Raw genomic sequence first — 21,326 nt, 5'->3', positions numbered from 1 at the left:
GGGTCACGGGGCCCGGCCTCCCCGACGTGGGCCGCGCGGCGTGACGGGGCGGGCCGAGCTCGCCGGCCGCCGTCAGGGCAGAGGCGGCCCGGCCGCGCCTCGGCGTCGCCGGGAGGCGGGAGGGCCCGGGGCGGCTCGGCCTGCGCCTCCCAGCTGGGTGGGACGGGCTCCCTTCGCGGGGGCCGACCGCCGGACGGCCCTGCCTCCAGGGGCACGGGCCGCTCAGTCAGCTGCAAGCCCCTTCTCTGACCCCTGGGGCCGCTGGCCTGGAGCCTTGGCCCCTGTTCCGTGTCTCAGGCCCGGGAGGCTGGGGGGCGTGCAGACAGGGTTGGGGCTCAGGGACTGCTTCTTGAAGAGGCGGCGTTTGAGCCGGAATTCGGAGGACTCCGGGAAGAACTGTGGGGAGGAGAGACAAGAGTTCCTGGCAAAGGGCCTGCCCATCTCATACCTGCCCGCCGAGCCTGGTGACTGGTGCCCGTGGCCGGGGGGTCCGTGTCTCCGGTCACCACCTGTGTCTGAGAGCCCTTCAGCCCAGGGGGTAGGAAAAAGCCTGACGATGACATCAGCAGCGGCCGCGGAGACGTCGCGTTGGGGAGCGCGCTCCGTGTGCCAGGCCCCGCACTGCCCTTTGTGTGCATGAGTGCGTTCCCTCCTCCCAGCAGCCTGCCCAGGGTTCCCTGTCGTTGGCCCCATCTGTCCACTGGAGTCCGGGCAGAGAGGTTGAGTACCTGGTCTGAGCCACTACAGAGCGAGTGGGACTCGCACCGAGGCTAGCCCAGAGCCTCGCTGTGGATCAGACCCCAACTGCAGGAGGGCAGGCACGGCTTTGGGGCTGGTGGGGGTGGCTGTGTGATCAGGTTGGGGCTGAGCCTTGAGCCTGAGGGTGGGGCCAAGACCCCCAGTCTGCCTTGCTTCTTGGCGCCCGGGCTGCCGCTGCCACGCTCCTGGCTTTGCCTCTCCCTGAGCCTGTGCCTGCTGGGCCCCCACCCTCCTCAGCGCCCTTTCATATAGCGCTTACTCCTCTACCTGTCCTGTCTGCCCGACACCCTCGACACCCTCGGTGCTGAGCACGTCTCTGCCTTCAGGGGCGGCGTTCTGGGCCAGAACCAGTCGTCCTCGCCGTGCAGCCTGCACGTGGCAGGCTGTGAGTGTCGTTCAGGCCCAGAGAGAGAGCCGTCTTCTCCAGGACACGTGGGGTGGGGCAGCGAGAAGCCTGTGCCACCTGCGGCAGGGGGTGCACAGGGTCTGGGGCGACCGGGCTGGCTGAGGTGCGGCCCCAGCACGAGGGCCCCAGGACTGCGTAAGCAGTGTGGGCTTGGGGACTGAGGGCGCCGCAGGCCGTGCAGGGCGGCTGAGGAGGCAGAAGCCAGGGTAGGCATGCTGATGGTGGCAGCAGCTGGAGTGCGTGTCAGGGAGAGGAGAGGCAGCCTCCGTGGGCTCCACGATAAGCTGGCTGGAGCCACGTGGGCGGTGGGCACCCGCGGACTAGGTGGCCTCTGAGCGGGACAGGGGAGAAGGCTGGTGCCACAGTGCCAGTCACCCTGAGTGACAGGAAGGAGTGAGTCTCAAGATGTCCCCTGCAGTAGGGCTGGGGGCCGTGGAACCCCCTAACCATTACCTTCCGGGATTGGAGCTGCTGCTGGAGCTGCTGGTGAGCTGCTGGCTGGCCACCTCGCCCCAGGGCCTTCCTTGGCAGGCCTGGTCCAGCCTGTGAGGAGCAGCCCCGCAGGCTGAAGCAGAGGAGCACAGCCTGAGGCTCCTGCCTTGCCTCTTGATGCCTCTGTGACTTCGGGCCAGTCTTGCGGCCTCTGCGCCTCAGTCTCCTCTCCTGGTGACGGGATGAGTCATGGAGGCCTCCCGGCTGGCTGCATGAGCATTGGGCGGGCATGCACACATGACGAGTTCGCACAGGAAGCTCCAGGAAGTGACGGGTGCCTTGTTGATGCTGAGCCGCACACGTGTGGACGCTCGTGGCAGCGGGCGCCTTCGCTGGAGGTGGAGGGCCCCTGCCTGCTGGCAGGCCTCGGCCTCGAGCCCAGGGTCACGGGGCCTTTGGGTTCAGTGGAGAGGGTAGGCGTGGCGGGTGTCTTGTCCCTGGCTGGCATCTGGACATCTTCCTTGCTTGAGGGAGCTTCCTGGTTTTGTGGGGCTACCTAGCAGAAGGCTCTAGGTAGCAGGGCAGGGAGGGGCTGGGCTGGGACCCTTCCATTCATCTCAGAGGCTGCAGGCTCCTCCGCTAATGAGCTGGGGGCACTTCTCACTGAGGACCTGGGTTTAGCACATTTTACACCCTGGCCCAGCTCTGGGGATATCACGGGGGCCAGAGAGCCCCTCATGCCCATTTCCTGGCCAGGGTGGTCTTGTCTGAGGAGAGGGCTCTCCAGCCCTGAGCCAGTCACCGCTCCCCACCCATGGCCCTGCCCCTCTCTGGAGCAGGTCGGAGCTGTTTGGGCTGGCCAGGGCTGGGAGCCCGCAGGGTCCAAAGCCTCGGGTCAGAGCCAGGCTTGTCTGACCGGCAGGTTGGAGAGGCTGCAACCCCTCTGCGAGTCCTGTGCTCTGGCCTCGGGCAGGGGGGCCCCTGTGTTGAGGTCTGGGGGGTGCACCAGCAGGAGGGTGCTGTCCTTCTGACGGCCGGGCTGGTCTCCGAGCGGGAGCGCTGAGTGGGGGGTGGCCGAGCAGGCTGCTACCCTTCCATCGCCTCTGCCCCCAGCACTGCTGGCCCGGGCTGGCCCGCTCATCGGAGCCTGGCACTGGTGACGACGTTGCTGGGGATGACAGCCACATGCTCTGTGTTCCCCCTGCGGGGTTGACTGTGCGGAGAATGGCTGCAGGAGGAAGCTCTGCGCTGCCTGCGTCTCAGGGGGCCTCTGTGTCCTTCCTCCAGGCCCCCAGAGGCCGGCCCTGCAACTCCCCGCCGGCTGGCTGGGTTAGTCCTGTCACGGGGGTGGGGTTGTCCTCTCTTCTGTCTACCTGAGGTGGGGCAGGAACTTCAGCTGCTCGAGGTCTCCTCCGTGGCCTCAGGAGCTGGGATTGCTGGGGGTGCTGGGCGATGTGGCAGATACCTCCCACCCCCAGAATGCCCACCCCCAGAATGCAGGCCCGCAGCCGGGCCCCTGTTGGCACAGAGCGGAGGTGTGGGCTAGGGTCTCGGAGGAGGGGGAGGGCATCAGGGGAGGCCCACGTCGCTCCCAGTGTGAGTGCGGCTCAGGAAGCTGCCCGCACGTCCCCCCAGGAGCCAGTCTGCCTGTGGGGTGGGAGGGGCTGGGCGTGGGAGCTGCGGCAGAGGCTGGTTAGCCTGAGGGCCGTGGGGCACAGGATGTAGCTTCTTGGTGGTGGAGTGCCTGTCTGGCCGGCAGGTGCCCCAGGAACCCCAGAAGGCAGTGGTAGGGGGTGGGAGGTTCCTGGGGTCCCACCGCAGCCCTCGTGCGTGGGCAGGATTTGGAGCGCTGGCTTGAGGAGGTGATGCTCGTTGGGCTGAGGCCTGAGGGCTGGTTTTGGGGCTGGCGTGGCTCAGGGGAGGAGCTGGCGGGGTCCCCTTACCGCCCCGCTGGCTCCCCAGCCTCCGCTGCCCCTCACTTCTGTCGGTGGCCGGGAGGGCTCCGGGTTCAGGAAAGCCTGCTCTTTGGAGGCAGAGCCTGCTCTGGGAGTTGACGCTCTGCACGAAGGGTGGGCCATGGGGGGCCAGTGGCCGGTTCCTCTGCCTGCCTCCAGAGGGTGGGGCGTGGGGAGCAGCCCTCTGCAGGCCGCCTGCCCCAGCTCTGGGGGGTGCTGGGGGCAGAGACTGCCATCCTCAGTCGCGCACCCCCTCCTCCTCCCTCCTCCCTCCTCCTGCTGCCTCGTGGCCAGAACTGGGTGAGCCCTGGGTGCGGTTTGGGGCTGCACACAGGCAGCCTCTGGGGGCGTGGATGGGGAGGAGCCCCGTGCCTGGGCTTGTTGAGGGCGGCCCTCGGGGTGGGCCTGGAGGGCCCGGGGTGTGTGCGCGCGCGTGCACGCGTGTGCATGTGTGTGTCTGTATGTCTGTGTGTGTGTGTGTTTGGGTGTGGCAGCAGCAGACACCTGTCGTCCCCACCCTGGCTTGTCTGCCACCTCGGTCGGTGTCAGTGGGGGAGGGGAGGGCCACAGGAAGCTGAGGTTTTGTGAGTCAGAGTCACAGCCCTTCCCCCTCCCCGGCCGGCAGCCACCTACCTGCTGCCGGTCTTCTTCCTGGAGGGTGGTGGGCTCGAGACTGCAGCCCCACTCCCCTGCCCTCTGGGGTCCTGGGGGGTGCTGGGGTCTGTTTGCCAGCGCCCTTGGGTCCAGGCCCCAGCTCTGTCTGAGGCTCCTGCATCCGCCCATTCAGGTTCGGGCTGGCTGGACGTGGGACCGCGTGTCGCAGGTCCGCAGAGGCTGCACACTTCGGCTTTCCCGCCCTCCCTCTGCCCCTGCTCCTCTGCCGGCTTGGCGGCAGTCGAGGCTGATCTGAGCAGACGGCGGGACTTGCTTGAGGGTGGGACGTGGAGGTGGAGGGATTTTATCTTTCCTGCTTGAGCTGCTGCTTTGCTGGGTCAGAGACCCCTGTTCATCCTCCTCGAATTCTGTGAGGAAAGTGGTTCCCTAGCTGGGCTCGCATCATGCCTACAGATTTGGCTCCGTGGAGGGTGGGCAGGAGGGAGGGGTCTCCAGCTGGCCCTGCCTGTGTGGGCTGGACTGGGAACAGTGCCTTGCGCCTGGAGGGGGTCTCTGGGGAACACGTGGGAGCTAGGAGGCTAGGGGTGCAGGGACATGCCCTTCCCCTGGTCCAGGGGACCCAGGGCTGCACGCAGCCGTGTGGTGTGTGCACGGTGGGTGTGCGTGGTGGCCCGTGTGGGCAGGGGGCAGAGCTGTGCCCAGCAGCTTCAGGGCTCAGAAGAGCCTTCCAGTCCTTCTGCCAGCCCCACCCCTCTCTGGCCTTCTTCTGGGACCTTTGCTGGTCCTGTTTGCCTCTGAGGCAGCAGGAACACGCAGCAGTCTGGGGCCATAGGCACCGGTCGTCCTTTCCTGGCACCCACACCAGTGTGAGACCTTTGTCGGGCTGGCCGGTGAGGGGAGGCAGGGCTGTGGGCTGAGGGCCTGAGCTGGGGGTTGGCTGGGGAGTCGGGAACAGCTCTCCCCTTCTGGAGCTGGCTCGCAGTGGGGGCTCTGATTGGGGGAGCAGGCGTTGGGGGCGGGACCTGGGGCCAGGGGCTGAGGGTGGGCGGGTTGAGCTCCCCTTGCTGCCATCCCCTGGGCCAGGGCACCTGCGTTCTTTTTTTTTTTTTCTGTGTGTGTTTTTGAGGCTCTCATAGTTTTACTGTTTAAAATTTTCAGGTCATTAAATTTTTTTTTATTGGATTATAGTTAATATATAATGTCGTGTTAAGTTTTTGCTGTGGAGGAAAGTGAATTAATTATTCAGATGGTAAAGAACCTGCCTGCTGTGCAGGAGACCTTGGTTCAGTCCCTGGGTTGGGAAGATCCCTGGAGAAGGGAGCGGCTACCCACTCCAGTATTCCAGCCTGGAGAATCCCATGGACAGAGGAGCCTGACGGGCTACAGTCCATGGGGTCGCAAAGAGTTGGACACGACTGAGCCAGTAACACTGACACAGTTTTATAGATTCTGTTCCCGTGAAGGTCACTGCAGAGCGTTGGGTCATTTCCCATGCTCTGCAACGGCCCCGGTCAGTTACCTGTTTCTGTTGGCGGTGTGCAGACGTCAGTCCCAATCTCCCAGTGTATCCACCCGCCCTGCCCCCTGGCGGCCATCAGCTTGCATTCTACTCTGTGGGGAGGCCCATGTGCTCTTGGGGATCCCGACCCACAGCTGGGCTCCTCTCCACGCCCCTGGTGGCCCTGGGCTGCAGAGCCCGGCAGTGTCTCCTCATGCGATTGTCTTTAGGGAAACCGTAGGTCTGGGAGCTGGGGCTGGTCTGGTGCCAGATGAGGGCAGGTGAGAGAGATGGCTCCGCTCAGACCCTCGAGGCTCCTGTCGCGTGGGGGTGTGGGGCTCGGGCGGTGCCCTGACCCCCGCTCCTGTCCTCAGGGAGTGGGGAAGGCCAGGGCCAGATCCTGCAGCGCTTCCCGGAGAAGGACTGGGAGGACAACCCATTCCCTCAGGGTATCGAGCTGGTGAGTGGGGCGCCCCAGGGCCTGGGGCTGAGGGCTGGGGGTGCCGAGGCGGCGGGGCAGATGCTGCGGGCCCCCGCAGTGCCTGGCCCTGCTGGGTACAGGGCGACGTCGCTGCCTTGGAGGGTGGGGAGCCCCCGTCACGTCCCTGCCTCACGATGGGGGCCTGTCCCTCGTCCCAGGGTCCTCATCCCTACGGAGCGGCCAGAGGCTCTTCCCTCCTCCTGTGGGCAGGGTGCTGAGCTCCAGGAGGCAAGGCACTTGGGTGGCAGAGCCTGCTGCCCCCCGGTGCTGGGCCTGACCTGGGGCCCCTCGAGGGCTGGGGGCAGCGGGCACTGACCGCTGACCCACCCTCCCGCCCAGTTCTGCCAGCCCAGCGGGTGGCAGCTGTGTCCTGAGCGGAACCCGCCCACCTTCTTCGTCGCTGTCCTCACCGACATCAACTCCGAGCGGCACTACTGTGCCTGCCTGACCTTCTGGGAGCCTGTGGAGCCCACGCAGGTCAGCCCGCCGGGCCAGCCTCCGGCTGCGGACGCTGCCCCGCCACGCGCGTCTCTCCCTGTCTGTGTCTGGTCCTCCACCCCGCGGAGGCTGCACTTGCCAGCTTGCCAGGCGTGTCTGCGTTGCCTGGACCCCCGCCCCCTCCCCACTGGGCTTGGGGATGCGCCCGGACCCCGGCAGACGGCTTCTGTCCGCAGGAAGAGCTGTGTGCCCGGGACGCCGCCGAGCGGGATGAGGAGGCCAATGAGGGGGGCCCGGGGGCACTGCCGCCCCCCACGCCCAGCCCGCCCGGCCAGCTGTTTGCTCCAAAGACGCTGGTGTTGGTGTCACGGCTGGACCACGTGGAGGTGTTCAGGGTGAGGCGGGCAGCTGGCTCCCCAGGTCGGCTGTGGGGTGCCCTCGCTGGCTGGACCGTCATCCCCAGCCTGTGATCCTTGCAGAACAGCCTCGGCCTCATCTACACCATCCACGTAGAGGGTCTGAACGTGGGCCTGGAGAACGTGGTCGGGAATCTGCTGACGTGCGTCATCCCCCTGGCTGGGGGCTCTCAGGTGGGTTGGGGGGCAGGCCGTCACCTGCAGCCTCAGGCCCTCCTGTGTCCGAGGCCGCGGAGTGGGGCCTGGAGGCCCTCGGGGTCCCATCTGGTGGAGCGGCCGGCCTCGGATGCCCTCCTGTGTCGGTGCCGCTGGCAGCCGCCGCCTCCCGGGGCCCTGCCTGCCTCGTGTCCCGGCTCCCGCCTGGCTCTCCACCCGCACCTGTGTGTCCTCTGCCCACGCGCTCCTCGGGTGTGCCTGTCTCTGGTTGTCTGTGCCCCCGGTCTGTGCCCCCGCGTGTGGGTGTGTCTAACCGTGTCTCTCTGCCTGTCTGTCCTGTGCAGCTGGACTCTGGTGAGGATGGAGTGGTACGGATTCTTTGTTTCTTCTGCCCACTTAGGCCCTGTCCTCACCCCAGGTCGGAGGCCCGGGGTCCTCTCTGGAGCACTGCTTGGGCAGAAGCCGGGCTTGGCCTTGCCCCTCCCCGTGCCTGCCAGTCCCACCTGGGGGTCTGTCTGCCCCTCAGGCTCTCCTGAGGCTGTGGAGCCCAGGGCTGACACAGGTCTGGTCGGAGCAGCTGAGCCCTGGCCCCTCTCTCTGCAGAGAACCATCTCTCTGGGCGCTGGGGACCGGCAGGTCATTCAGACCCCGCTCACCGACTCACTGCCCATCAGCCGCTGCAGCGTGGCCCTGCTGTTCCGCCAGCTGGGTGAGCCTGGGCCCCCGCGAGGCCCCCCAGCCCCCCGCACAGTGCCCCGTCCGCCCGCCCGGCCAGTGGGCCGATGCCGAGGCTGCGCTGCGCGCCAGGTCCCTAAGCCCGTCTCCCCCTCAGGCATCACGAACGTGCTGTCCCTATTCTGCGCGGCGCTCACGGAGCACAAGGTGCTCTTCCTATCGCGGAGCTACCAACGGCTCTCGGACGCTTGCCGGGGACTCCTGGCGCTGCTGTTCCCGCTCAGATACAGGTGCCTGCCTTAGTGCCGCCCGCGGCCCCTCTGCCCGCCCCAGCCCTCGCGGGGCGGCCGCACTGAGCCCCGGCCTGTTGCAGCTTCACCTACGTGCCCATCCTGCCGGCACAGCTCCTGGAGGTGCTCAGCACGCCCACACCCTTCATCATCGGAGTCAACGCCGCCTTCCAGGCAGAGGCCCAGGAGCTGGTGAGGCCTGCTCGGGGCCTGCCCTGCTGCTCCGGGCCGGGCCGACGCCGGGCCCTGCCGAGTGGCCCGTGGTCCCTGACCTCTCGCTCCCTTTGCTGCACAGCTGGACGTGATTGTTGCTGATCTAGATGGCGGGACGGTGACTGTCCCCGAGTGTGTGCACATTCCTCCCCTGCCTGAGCCGCTGCAGAGTCAGACACACAGCATCCTGAGCATGGTGAGGCGGGCGGGGGCCGCGGCGGGGCCGCGTGGCTGGCAGAGAGGCCCGCGGCCTGGGGCTGGTGTGCAGCCGACCCTGGTCCTTGCTGCCTCCACAGGTTCTGGATCCAGAGCTGGAGCTGGCTGATCTTGCCTTCCCTCCACCTACAACGTCCATTTCCTCCCTGAAGATGCAGGTGGGCGTCACTGCAGCTCTGGGGGCGCCCAACTGCTGAGTCCTGGAGGAGGTGCCATGGCGGGTGTGTGGGGGTCGGGCAGGAGGGCGGGGCAGGGGCTCAGCTGCGCGTGTGCCCCAGGACAAGGAGCTGCGCGCCGTCTTCCTGCGGCTCTTTGCTCAGCTCCTGCAAGGCTACCGCTGGTGTCTGCACATGGTCCGCATCCACCCAGAGCCCGTCATCCGTTTCCATAAGGTGGGCGCCGGGCGGGGCGCGGGTGGGCAGAGAAGGGTGCCCGAGGGCTGACTTCTCTGTGTACACCAGGCAGCTTTCCTGGGCCAGCGCGGGCTGGTGGAGGATGATTTCCTGATGAAGGTGCTGGAGGGCATGGCCTTTGCAGGCTTCGTGTCCGAGCGCGGGGTCCCCTACCGCCCTACAGACCTGTTTGATGAGGTGCACCCCCACCCCAGCTGGGAGGAGCCCCCCACCCCTGTCCTGCCCCAGCCAGCCCTCCTGACTCTGCTCCGCCCCCAGCTGGTGGCCCATGAAGTCGCTCGGATGCGGGCAGATGAGAACCACCCCCAGCGAGTTCTGCGTCACGTCAAGGAACTGGCCGAGCAGCTCTACAAGAACGTAAGGCGGGTGACGCAAGCCATGGGCTGGCCTGGCGAGGCCATCTTGCTGCCCCTGCGGGGCCACTCGCCCACCCTGCCTGTGTCCCCCCAGGAGAACCCGTATCCTGCCGTGGCTATGCACAAGGTGCAGCGGCCAGGCGAGGCCAGCCACCTGCGGCGGGCGCCCCGGCCCTTCCCCCGGCTGGACGAGGGCATGGTGCAGTGGATCGTGGATCAGGCCACAGCCAAGATGCAGGGCGCGCCCCCAGCTGTGAAGGCTGAGAAGAGGACCACTGTGCCCTCGGGGCCGCCCATGAGTGCGTAGCTGGGAGTGGGGGGCGTATGTGTGGCTGAGAGCAGCCACGAGGTCAGAGGTGAGTGTGTTGTCTGTTCCCCAGCGGCCATTGTGGAGCGGAGTGGCGGGCTGCATGGTAACAGCGCACGCCGGCTAGAGGTGGTCCGGAACTGCATCTCCTACGTGTTCGAGGGGAAGATGCTGGAGGCCAAGAAGGTGAGGGGTGCCGGCGGCCCCCAGAGGAGCCCTGGCCCTCCTCCCCTGTGGGCCACTGGCGGGAGCCGGGCCGGCGAGAAGGGCGGGTGGACGCCAGGCCTGGGTCCCCCTCCCTCCAGCTCAGAGCAGCTGGACGCGGCCTGCAGGGGGACTCCCTTCAGCCTTTAGGTATCGGAACACCCTGAGGGTCTTAGTGGTTTTTCTTTCTCTCTCACAGAAAGTAGTGTAGACGCATAGGCGTCTGTGTTTTTTCTACTTTGTAGAAAGTGGAGGTCACTTAGCATTCCATGCTGTGATGTCCACTGACGCTTCAGGTCTCTCAGGACAGTCAGTTGCGTCTGTCTGTTGTGTCGCGGCTGTGTGGTCGTCCATGAAGCACTTAGCGCTCACAGCAGCCCCTCATGGGTTCCTGATCATTTCAGAGAGAACGGTAGTAACAGAAGTCCGAGTGTAGCCCTTCGGAGCCCGCGGTGCTGAGCTGGCTGCTGGCACGTGTGTTATGGGCACAGGGCCTGGCCGGCCACGGGGTCACCTCCCTCAGAGCGCCTCGGCACGCTGGCCATGTCGTGAGCCGCGTGTGGGTAGGGCTGGCTACACTGGAGTGCCAGTCTCTCTCAGGCAGTAAAGCGCCGAGTCTGGTGCAGATCGGACCTGAGTGGCTTCCAGCCTCCTCTGAGCGGAGAGCCTGTGCTCCAGCCCCCACCTCCGGGCAAGGCCTTCCCTGTGCCTCCTTGCAGCCCCGCAGGGCACGTCGGGGGTCTCCACAGGCTGGAGCCCTCATCCCTGTGGCTCTGCCTGCAGCTGCTCCCGGCTGTGCTGAGGGCCCTGAAGGGGCGTGCGGCCCGCCGCTGCCTTGCCCAGGAGCTACATCTGCACGTGCAGCAGAACCGCGCCGTCCTGGACCACCAGCAGTTCGACTTCGTGGTCCGCATGATGAACTGCTGCCTGCAGGTGAGGCCAGGCTTCACACTCTGCTGGCGAGGATGCCACGGCGGCGGGGTGGGGGGGGGGGGGGGCGGGCAGGGCTTCTGCAGCCAGCCCGTGAGGGTGCCTCTTCTGGCAGCGCGACAGCTGGGAGGCCCTGGGCTGCTGGTGAGGGTGGCCTAGGAGGGCTCGCGTGCAGAGGCCTCCTGCTCTCAGCCTCTGGGCAGCCCTGGGGACTGGTGCAGACAGGTCAGGGACGGCAGGAGGTGCTGCTCTGGCGGTGCCGGTGGGGCGCACTGGGCCGGGTTCCGACGCCCCGGCTGCTGCAGGACTGCACCTCCCTGGACGAGCACGGCATCGCAGCTGCTTTACTGCCCCTGGTCACTGCCTTCTGCCGGGTGAGTGCTGGGGTGGCCAGGGTCTTCCTCTGCCCACTCCGGCTGCCCCCGCTGACTCTCCCACTTGGCCTCTGCAGAAGCTGAGCCCAGGGGTGACACAGTTTGCATACAGCTGCGTGCAGGAGCACGTGGTGTGGAGCACGCCGCAGTTCTGGGAGGCCATGTTCTACGGGGACGTGCAGACCCACATCCGGGCCCTTTATCTGGAGCCTGCGGAGGACCGAGACTCCTTCTCGGTGTGTGGGGGCTCCCTGGGCCGGGGAATGGGCGGGCCTGGCTCTCGCTCACCTGTGGCCCTGCGGCAGGTAGGGGAGGCGCCTGTGCAGGAGGACGAGCGTTCTGCCCTGGACGTGGCGTCTGAGCAGAGGCGCCTGTGGCCCACGCTGAGCCGAGAGAAGCAGCAGGAGCTGGTGCAGAAGGAGGAGAGCACCGTCTTCAGCCAGGCCATCCACTACGCCAACCGCATGAGCTACCTGCTCCTGCCCCTGGACAGCAGCAAGAGCCGCCTGCTTCGGGAGCGCGCGGGGCTGGGCGAGCTTGAGAGCGCCAGCAACAGCCTCGTCACCAACAGGTGAGGCCTGGCCCGGGGTGGGGAAGGGCGGCGTGGGCCTCAGGCCGGGGCGGGTGCCCACTGTGCCCCTCCCTGGCCAGCATGGCGGGCAGCGTGGCGGAGAGCTATGACACGGAGAGCGGCTTCGAGGACGCAGAGACCTGTGACGTGGCCGGGGCTGTGGTCCGCTTCATCAACCGCTTTGTGGACAAGGTCTGCACAGAGAGTGGGGTCACCAGCGACCACCTCAAGGGGCTGCATGTCATGGTGCCAGGTACGGGGTCTGGGCCTGGAAACGCTCCCCTTGGGTGGGCGGGCCCAGGCCCGGGCGTGAGAACCGCTCTCCCCCAGACATCGTCCAGATGCACATCGAGACCCTGGAGGCTGTGCACAGAGAGAGCAAGAGGCTGCCCCCCATCCAAAAGGTGAGGGGGCGCCCCGGGGGGCGGGCCCAGGACCCGGCCGTGTCCTGAGGCACCACTCCCCTCCCCAAACAGCCCAAACTGCTTCGGCCACGCCTGCTGCCTGGAGAGGAGTGTGTGCTGGACGGCCTTCGCGTTTACCTGTTGCCCGACGGGCGAGAGGAGGGCGCAGGGGGCCCTGGAGGCGGCCCTGCACTGCTGCCGGCCGAGGGCGCCGTTTTCCTCACCACGTACCGGGTCATCTTCACGGGGATGCCCACCGACCCCCTGGGTGAGCCTCGGGGCCTCTGCAGCCACCCCACCCTCGCTTCCCCTCTCCTCCCAGGTCCCTGGGCGAGCGGGACTTTCTCTGCCCCTCCCTCTCCCGTCTCAGGGGTGGGGGGTCTGTGGAGACCAGCTGTTGTCTACCTGTCCCTGCCTGCCCCGGCTGCCCCGTAGCTCTGGTCCCCTGAGGCTCTGTGACCCCCTTCACTCCCTCTGACTCCGCACCCGGCCTGTTCCAGTGGGGGAGCAGGTGGTGGTCCGCTCCTTCCCGGTGGCTGCGCTGACCAAGGAGAAGCGCGTCAGTGTCCAGACCCCTGTGGACCAGCTCCTGCAGGACGGGCTGCAGCTGCGTTCCTGCACTTTCCAGGTGGGCGGGGCCTGAGGGCCCCTCGTGCTGTCCTCACGGGCGGGCAGTGACGCCGGCACCGAGCCTCTATGGCCCTGACTCTGCAGGGGCCGTGGCGCCTCAGCTTGGGGTCCTCTGCCCATGCCACGTGCTGGCCATTGGGGCTCTCCGTCTCGTGTGTGAGGCTGGACCCCAGGATCCGGATCGAGAGTGCTGCGTGAGCACGCCTGACTGAAACCCCTGCGGAGGGGATGCACACAAAGATCGGGGCGTCCGTCTCTAGCTGCGTGCAGTTTGGGGAGCAGACCCTCCGTTAGCCTTGTGTCCTTGGGGTGCTCCCTCAGGGGTGTCCGTCTCTGGACGCAGAGACGAGACTGACCTTCACGATCCCATGGTAGACCCAGCCGCCTTCTCCGGGGCCCGTCTGGCCATAGGGCTCTCAGCCGTCCACCCTATTCGAAACACTTGTGTTCCGCTGATGCAGCGTGGGCTGTCCCGGAGGCCTGTCTGCCTTGGTGGCTGGGCTCAGGCCCACAGGCCGTCCAGCCTCTGAGGCCCTCCTCTCTGACGCAGCTGCTGAAGATGGCATTTGACGAAGAGGTGGGGTCTGACAGCGCTGAGCTCTTCCGCAAGCAGCTGCACAAGCTGCGGTACCCCCCAGACATCAGAGGCACGTTCGCACTCAGCCTGGGTTCTGCCCACACCCCCGGCCGGCCGCCCCGTGCCAACAAGGACAAGGGACCTTCCTTCAGGTAGGGAACTGGGCCCAAAGGCCAGGACACTGTGTCCCCTTGGTCATCTCATCTCTGTGGCCGTGCTCTCCCACCCCCCAGGACCCTGTCCAGGAACCTGGTGAAGAACGCCAAGAAGACTATCGGGCGGCAGTATGTCACTCGGAAGAAGTACAACCCCCCGAGCTGGGAGCACCGGGGCCAGCCGCCCCCCGAGGACCAGGAGGACGAGATCTCTGGTGGGGGTGGGGAGCCCTGGGTGGTGTGGGTGAAGGTCTTCACGTGGAGGGTAGGGGACCTGGGAGGCCTGTGAGTGACGAGCCGTGTGTGCCTGGTCTGCCCCAGTGTCGGAGGAGCTGGAGCCCAGCACGCTGACCCCGTCCTCGGCCTTGAAGCCCTCGGACCGCATGACCATGAGCAGCCTGGTGGAGCGGGCGTGCTGCCGGGACTACCAGCGCCTGGGGCTGGGCACGCTGAGCAGCAGCCTGAGCCGAGCCAAGTCTGAGCCCTTCCGGATCTCCCCGGTGAACCGCATGTACGCCATCTGCCGCAGGTGAGCCCTGGCGCAGCCCCGGGGCGCTGGCTGCGGGTCCACGGTGGCTTTGCCGCTGCCCTCACCCGCCGCCGCTGCCTCCTCGCAGCTACCCCGGGTTGCTGATCGTGCCCCAGAGCGTCCAGGACAACGCTCTGCAGCGCGTCTCCCGCTGCTACCGCCAGAACCGCTTTCCGGTGGTCTGCTGGCGCAGCGGGCGCTCCAAGGCTGTGCTTCTGCGCTCTGGAGGCCTGCACGGCAAGGGTGTCGTAGGTCTATTCAAGGCCCAAAATGCGCCTTCTCCAGGTAGGCGCCCTGCTCCTGCTATGGCCTCGCCCCGCCCCGCCCCGCCCCTCGCCCCGCCCCGCCCCCTCGCCCCGCCCCCGCCCCAGCGCCCCGGCCCCGCCCCAGGGCCCAGGGCCCGACCCCTACCTCCGCCTCCCCCGCCAGGCCAGTCCCAGGCCGACTCCAGCAGCCTGGAACAGGAGAAGTACCTGCAGGCTGTAGTCAGCTCCATGCCGCGTTACGCGGATGCATCCGGCCGCAACACGCTCAGCGGCTTCTCCTCCGCCCACATGGGCAGCCATGGTGAGTGTGTTTGGACGGGAGGACTTGGGGGCAGTGGCGGCATTTACGGAGGGCAGGCCCAAGGGGGCAGTGTCTGGGTAGTGGGACCAGGTAAGTGTCCTGAGGCCCTGCTCTGACCACTCCTTCGGGGGTTTGCAGAGGCGGCAGTAGGCCCAGGGCATGCACCAGGGGCAATCCTGGGCCCTGCCCCTCGCCCTCAGGGCGCAGGTGCCAGGTGACCGGGGAGGTGCTCAGTGGCGCAGGAGAGCTTGTGAGGCTGTGCACGGGGGATGGTTTCCTGGGGTGGGGACGCTGTTGGGGGTGGTGAGCCGCGTGAGTATCTGGCACTGAGAGAGGATTCTAGACACACACCCAGGAGGGCCCCAGGGCCTGCAGGCAGGGGACGGGTGTGTGCTGGCAGGAGCAGCCTCCCCAGGGGTCTTGCTCCAAGGCAGTCACCTCTACGTTGCGCTTCCCCTCCCCCAGCCCCATCCGGTGCCCTGACCCCCTCCTCGAGGCCCTGTGCTGGCCTCCCCTTGCCCTGGCCCCGTCTCCCTCCCCAGCTCCCCTCCTGGACCCTCCCGATGCTCTGGCCTCTTCTGCTTTGCTCTCTTGGCCACTGGGCCTCCTCTGGCTGCCACGTGACCCCTGTTGCTCCTCTGTGCTTGGGGCTTGGTGGTCAGAGGCCTCTCAGTCTGTGCTTGGAGGGCTCATCTGCCCGCTCGAGGCACGAGGTCCGGGAAGCTGCCCACCCTTGGCCTGACTGTGGCCCAGATGCTGGCCTGAGCCGACCACTGCCTGTTCCTCAGATGTGGTGACCGTGTCCACCTGGGACCTGTGCACACCTGGCACTGCCCTGGCGGCTGTGTGTGCAGTCGGCAGAGGTCACATGGGGGTCACTTCTCTGTGAGGACCCCCCTTACCCTGTGTGGTACAGGGGTCACACCAGGGGTCACTTGTCGCTCAGGCCTTCCTGGTTGCCTCCCTCCCTGCAGACTCGTCTGCACTTTCCTCTGCGGTGGCTCTAGCTGCCAGGCGCTGGGCCCTCAGGTGGGCTCCCTGCAGACTCGTCTGCGCTTTCCTCTGCGGTGGCTCTAGCTGCCAGGCGCTGGGCCTCAGGTGGGCTCCCTGCAGACTCGTCTGCGCTTTCCTCTGCGGTGGCTCTGGCTGCCAGGCGCTGGGCCTCAGGTGGGCCCCCTGCAGACTCGTCTGCGCTTTCCTCTGCGGTGGCTCTGGCTGCCAGGCGCTGGGCCTCAGGTGGGCTCCCTGCAGACTCGTCTGTGCTTTCCTCTGCGGTGGCTCCAGCTGCCAGGCGCTGGGCCTCAGGTGGGCTCGGGGCTGGTGGCACCGCCTGTGGGCCCAGCCTTCCAGAAGCCCAAGCATCTTCCTTGATTCTTCCGCCGCCCACTCTTGACTCCTGTGAGCTCACTACCCACGTCTGCAGCCCTCCCTGCGGTCAGTTGCCCCCACCCTGAGGCACAGGACCTGTGTCGGCTGTGGAAACAGGCGGTCCCACTGTCCTGGTGGTGGTTAATGGGGATGCCGACCTAGGGAGGCCCAGCTTTGGCATCCACCCTTCTAAAGGGCCACATACCTCACCCATGTCGTTTCTCTGCTGGGACCGTCGCTTTCTAGTTATTAGTTTTCCATCCTTCAGTACGTTTATGGTCGTGCTGTCTTGCCTTCTGTGCCCTCCAGAGAGTCTGAGCAGCCCCTGCAGGCAGCAAGCACCCTCTCCACAGGGCCGCTCGTCCCCTGGTGCCTGGGTTTCCCCTAATGGTGCTTGTGGGGCTGCTGCTTGGTGCCCCCCAAGCTCTGGGCATGGGCCGTGCCCGCATTGCCCGGGGTGGACAGGGGCTCAGCTCACCTCCTCTGTACACGGTTCCGGCTCAGACTCTGTCATGAAGACACAGCGTGCTTGCTGTGGGTGGCGGTGCTTCTACCTGCAGCGGGGTAGGCTGCCTTCACGCTCACCTCCAGTGGCCCGCACCCGGCTCAGAGGAGGGGCGGGGCTTGGTGCTGGCTTTGGAACCCAGAGGCCAGTGCAGAGCCTCGTCCTGCCAGCTCCCTGCACGTCCAGCACTCGAGCCTCGAGCCTGCCTGTGTCCTGGATTGAACCAGCCTCGGAGGTCCCAGGCTGGGGGCTGCCTCCTCTCTGGGCCGCACTTCTTGGTCATCTCCTGCTGCTGTGTGCCTGGCAGGGAGTGCTGGGTGGCCACGTCATGAGCAGCCCTGGCAGTGTCCATGGGCTGAGGGTGCAGAGGAGGCCCAGTGTCCTGCCTGTTCTCTCCCCTCTCTACCTACCGTTGGGTCCTCTGTTCCCTGGGGGCCCAGAGGATCTTGGTGCTGACCCCCACTGTCTCTGTCTCCCTGGGGCTTCCTGGGGGTTTGGGGCAACCCAGCCCTGCACCCAGTCTCCTCGGGCCATACTTCCCCCCTTGCTGGGCGCCCCCCAGGCCTGGGGCCAGGTCTGAGCTTTCTCTCTGCTGTACCCCCAGTGCCCAGCCCCAGAGCCAGGGTCACCACGCTGTCCAACCCCATGGCGGCCTCGGCCTCCAGACGGACTGCGCCCCGAGGTACCGTACTGGCCACTCAGGCCGGCTCCCCCACACCTGGCCCCGATGGTCCCCGTGGGACTGAGTGGTCATGGGCACTAACGTCCCCATGTCTGGCACTAACGGCCCCACTTGACAGACTGGTGTAACCCAGCCCTCCCCACGGCCCTGGGCACTAACAGCCTGATGCCCCGAGTCCCGCCCTTGCCCTTCCTGGGAGCTCAGCCCTAGGTAAGTGGTGCCCTGGCCCCGGTCTGGCGCTTACCTGGCTTCTCTGTGCAGGTAAATGGGGCAGCGTCCGGGCCAGTGGGCGCAGTGGTGGGCTCAGCACTGATGTGGGCTCCCGGCTAGCCGGCGTGGGCCCCCCCCAGGCCAACGGGGCCCCTCCTGAGCCAGGCTTTCTGCGGCCGCAGCGTGCAGCCCTCTATATCATTGGAGACAAAGCCCAGCTGAAGGTGACTGGGATGGGGTCCCAGGGCCGGGTGGGGATGTGAGGTCTGGGCCCGCCTTACACAGATGGCCTCTCCCAGGGTGTGCGGCCAGACCCCCTGCAGCAGTGGGAGCTGGTGCCCATCGAGGTGTTTGAGGCGCGGCAGGTGAAGGCGAGTTTCAAGAAGCTGCTGAAGGCCTGCGTCCCTGGCTGTCCTGCCACCGAGCCCAGTCCCGCCTCCTTCCTGCGCTCACTGGAAGACTCAGAGTGGCTCATCCAGGTCTCTCCCCTGCCCTGACCCTGCTGTGGGGGGTGGCACCGGGAGGGGGTGCAGAAGCCACGGGGAGGGACTGTCCAGTGGCCACCTGGCTGTTTGCCCCCCAGTTATCTAGGGCCACAAGTGGGTGGGGTCTGGACTTGCTCATTGGCTTTGGGAGGAGGTCATGGCTGTTTCCCAGTGGTGGGAGGTGGACAGGGGCGGAGGCCAGGGCCCGGCCGTGTGGGCGCCCACTGCTCTGTCCTGGTGGGACTGGGCGTGTCAGGGGGGGCCTTTGGGCCCAAAAGGCGCTGACAGGTGAGCGGGAGGAGGGACGCACCCCTGCGCCCTTTGGGCCTGTCCAGCCTTCCCACGGCACAGGCTGTCCCCTAGCGGGGGCCTGCACAACCACCTCTTCTGTGGATGTGTGGGGCCTGGGGGCCTGGGAGGTGCTGAGGGGTGCGGGTCCCTGCAGATCCACAAGCTGCTGCAGGTGTCGGTGCTGGTGGTGGAGCTCCTGGACTCGGGCTCCTCCGTCCTGGTGAGCCTGGAGGACGGCTGGGACATCACCACGCAGGTGCGCGGAAGGGGGTCGGGGACATGGCGCAGGTGCGCGGGGGTGCGGGGACATCACGCAGGTGCGCGGAAGGGGTGCGGGGATATCACCACGCAGGTGCGCGGAAGGGGGACGGGGACATCGCGCAGGCGCGCGGAAGGGGAGCGGGGACATCGCGCAGGTGCGCGGGGGTGCGGGGACATCACGCGGGGGTGGGGGGACATCACGCAGGTGCGCGGAAGCGGGGCGGGGACATGGCGCAGACGCGGGGGTGCGGGGACATCACCACGCAGGTGTGCGGAAGGGGGGTGGGGACGGCGCAGGTGCGCGGAAGGGGGGCGGGGACATCGTGCAGGTGCGTGGAAGGGGTGCGGGGACATGGCGCGGGGGTGCGGGGACATCTCCACGCAGGTGCGCGGGGGTGCGGGGACATCACGCAGGTGCGCGGAAGGGGGGCGGGGACATCACCACGCAGGCGCGCGGAAGCGGGGCGGGGACACGCAGGCGCGCAGGGCGGGTGCCCGCGTCTGCTGACCCTCGCTGCTGCCGGCAGGTCGTGTCCCTGGTGCAGCTGCTCTCTGACCCCTTCTACCGCACCCTGGAGGGCTTCCGTCTGCTAGTGGAGAAGGAGTGGTTGTCCTTTGGCCATCGCTTCAGCCACCGCGGGGCCCACACCCTAGCTGGGCAGAGCAGTGGCTTCACTCCAGTCTTCCTGCAGTTCCTGGACTGTGTACACCAGGTGAGTGGGTGGCCGTGGCTGGGGGCTGTGCGTGCTGACCGCTCTCCGCTGACCCCTGATTGCACACAGATCCACCTGCAGTTCCCAATGGAGTTCGAGTTCAGCCCTTTCTACCTCAAGTTCCTTGGCTACCACCACGTGTCCCGCCGCTTCCGGACCTTCCTGCTGGACTCGGACTATGAACGCATTGAGCTTGGTACAGGGGCAGGGCGGGTGGGTGCGGGAGGTGGTGGTGGCGGGCCGGGAGATCATGGGGGTGGGCGCGGTCCGCGGTGGAGGGCGTGGTCAGCAGGCCGGCGCTGCCCCCCAACCCGCCCGCAGGGTTGCTTTACGAGGAGAAGGGGGACCGCCGGGCCCCGCAGGCCTGCCGCTCGGTGTGGGAGTACGTGGAGCGGCTGAGCAAGCGGACGCCCGTGTTTTACAACTACATGTACGCGCCGGAGGACGCGGAGGTGAGCCGGGCCCCGGGCGAGGTGGCCGGGCCCCTCCACGCCCAGTGCTCACGCCAGGCCCGCCCCCAGGTCCTGCGGCCCTACAGCAACGTGTCCAACCTGAAGGTGTGGGACTTCTACACCGAGGAGACGCTGGCCGAGGGCCCCCCCTACGACTGGGAACTGGCGCAGGGGCCCCCTGAGCCCCCGGAGGAAGAGCGGCCAGATGGGGGTGCCCCCCAGAGCAGGCGCCGGGTGGTGTGGCCCTGCTATGACAGCCGGCCCAGAGCCCAGCCCGACGCCATCTCCCGGCTCCTGGAGGTGCGTGTGGCCCCAGGGACTGGGAGTGGGCTCCCCCACCCCCCACTGGCCTGCAGTGCCCACCCTGACTGCTGTCTGCAGGCAGCGGTGACCGAGGCTGTGGGGAACCCCCCAGTCTGAGGAAGGTTGGGAGTCACCCTAAGGGCTGGCGGGGTTTTCGCAGAGCCTGTGTCCTCTCTAGAGCCCTGCGTTCTCCTTCCTGGCTGTGCACACCCCCGTGTGGACGGCGCTCTGCTGGACTCCAGCTGCCTGGTGTCTCTTCAGAGAAGCTTGGGGTGGACTCTCAGGTCGCTCTTGTTCTCTGTCTGCCAGACCTGGCGGGTGCGCCCTGGAATAGAGGGGGCTGTGCGGTGGGCGGAGCCTCCCGCCCCGCCCTTGGCTGGGTGGCTTCGGGATTTCTTGGCGTCCTGAGCTGCTGCTTCCTGTGTGGAGAGCGGGCAGCGGTGAGGAGCGAGCAGGCTGTAATGTATGTTGAGAACCAGCACTGGCAGCCTGCCATCCAGGGTTTGGGGGAGCCTGGGTCCTGGCTCTGTGGGTGAAGGGGGCTCACAGGCGCAGAGAGCGGCCTGTCCTCTCCCCCCATGCTACTTGCAGTCTTGGAGTTGGCCTCCGAGACCAGCATCTGTTTGGCGTGTCCTGTCTGTGCTGCCTTCACTTCTGACTGGTCTGTGTCCTTCCAGTTAAGGTGAGCTCCTGGTACTCATGTGGTTAGGTTTTCTCTTCACCCATTTCTGTCTTTCATTGGACTTCTTGGTCTATTTTTATTTGTATTTTCACGTCTAAATTTTTCTCTTTATTAAAAAAAATTTTTTTTTAATCTAGTTGGGGGATAAGTACAGCCCTGTGTTAGCCTCTGCTGTGCAACACTGTGGATCCGGCAAAAGCATTTACACTTAATCACTGATGTGTGATGGGTTTTTCTGGTGGCTCAGAGGGTGAAGAATCCTCCTGCAGTGCAGGAGACCCAGGTTTGATCCCTGAGTCGGGAAGATCCCCTGGGGAAGGAGACGGCTGTCCACTCCAGTGTTCTTGTCTGGAGAATCCCACGGACAGAGGACTGCAAAGAGTTGGACACAGCCGAGCAGCTGATACTTTGACGCTGATGTGCAGCCTGCCCTCGGCTCGCTCTCCTCGTTTGCTCTGCTCTTGCTGCTGCTGTCCTGGCGGTCGAGCACCGTTGCACCCCGTTAGCAGCACCGCGTGGCTCTGAGCTGTGTCTCTGCTGCACTTGGAGCGGCCGTCAGCAACTGCAGCCGCAGGTCTTCTGGGACTGAGTTGTGCCCACAGCCCTGCCCCGCGGAGTGCTCGCTGCTGTCGCTGCCCGTCTTACCCCACCTGAGCTGTCAGCGCTCAGCGTGGGTGACGAGGGCCCGCCTGTCTGCCGCGCGGTGACTCCTCCTCTCCCTGCAGGTCTGCTGCTGCATCGCTGCTCTTCAGCCTGAACTTTTCTCTCTGATACTTACGTATGGATTTTATTTATTTGGTTGTGGGG

The 21,326-nt window shown here is 66.7% G+C and overlaps 1 protein-coding gene across 4 annotated transcripts in view; it reads left to right on the top strand.

Moving 5' to 3' along the window:
* SBF1 (SET binding factor 1) overlaps positions 1-21,326 on the top strand; it is a 32,208-nt gene that overhangs the window by 324 nt on the left and 10,558 nt on the right. The window contains exons 2-36 of one of the 4 annotated variants that reach the window (XM_024992877.2): positions 6,040-6,125; positions 6,486-6,623; positions 6,821-6,979; positions 7,064-7,174; positions 7,760-7,865; positions 7,989-8,121; positions 8,205-8,313; positions 8,417-8,530; positions 8,631-8,708; positions 8,829-8,942; positions 9,012-9,140; positions 9,222-9,320; positions 9,414-9,618; positions 9,700-9,812; positions 10,614-10,763; positions 11,066-11,134; positions 11,212-11,370; positions 11,440-11,705; positions 11,786-11,958; positions 12,036-12,109; positions 12,182-12,377; positions 12,610-12,737; positions 13,290-13,468; positions 13,550-13,686; positions 13,793-14,000; positions 14,089-14,285; positions 14,430-14,567; positions 17,045-17,122; positions 17,384-17,556; positions 17,632-17,811; positions 18,263-18,364; positions 18,897-19,082; positions 19,152-19,278; positions 19,404-19,534; positions 19,604-19,834. In XM_024992877.2, coding sequence (XP_024848645.1) covers positions 6,040-6,125; positions 6,486-6,623; positions 6,821-6,979; positions 7,064-7,174; positions 7,760-7,865; positions 7,989-8,121; positions 8,205-8,313; positions 8,417-8,530; positions 8,631-8,708; positions 8,829-8,942; positions 9,012-9,140; positions 9,222-9,320; positions 9,414-9,618; positions 9,700-9,812; positions 10,614-10,763; positions 11,066-11,134; positions 11,212-11,370; positions 11,440-11,705; positions 11,786-11,958; positions 12,036-12,109; positions 12,182-12,377; positions 12,610-12,737; positions 13,290-13,468; positions 13,550-13,686; positions 13,793-14,000; positions 14,089-14,285; positions 14,430-14,567; positions 17,045-17,122; positions 17,384-17,556; positions 17,632-17,811; positions 18,263-18,364; positions 18,897-19,082; positions 19,152-19,278; positions 19,404-19,534; positions 19,604-19,834 — 4,976 coding nt within the window. Of the gene's footprint in view, positions 1-6,039; positions 6,126-6,485; positions 6,624-6,820; positions 6,980-7,063; positions 7,175-7,759; positions 7,866-7,988; positions 8,122-8,204; positions 8,314-8,416; positions 8,531-8,630; positions 8,709-8,828; positions 8,943-9,011; positions 9,141-9,221; positions 9,321-9,413; positions 9,619-9,699; positions 9,813-10,613; positions 10,764-11,065; positions 11,135-11,211; positions 11,706-11,785; positions 11,959-12,035; positions 12,110-12,181; positions 12,378-12,609; positions 12,738-13,289; positions 13,469-13,549; positions 13,687-13,792; positions 14,001-14,088; positions 14,286-14,429; positions 14,568-17,044; positions 17,123-17,383; positions 17,557-17,631; positions 17,812-18,262; positions 18,365-18,896; positions 19,083-19,151; positions 19,279-19,403; positions 19,535-19,603; positions 19,835-21,326 lie in introns of all 4 variants that reach the window. The other 3 variants (XM_024992879.2, XM_024992875.2, XM_024992878.2) reach the window with 3 other exon arrangements.

This window comes from Bos taurus, chromosome 5 (genome assembly GCF_002263795.3).
Source record: "Bos taurus isolate L1 Dominette 01449 registration number 42190680 breed Hereford chromosome 5, ARS-UCD2.0, whole genome shotgun sequence".
NCBI classification, from domain to species: Eukaryota; Metazoa; Chordata; class Mammalia; order Artiodactyla; family Bovidae; genus Bos; species Bos taurus.
The sequence above is the reverse complement of the archived record's forward strand: the minus strand, read 5'-3'. Positions and strand labels throughout refer to the sequence as shown.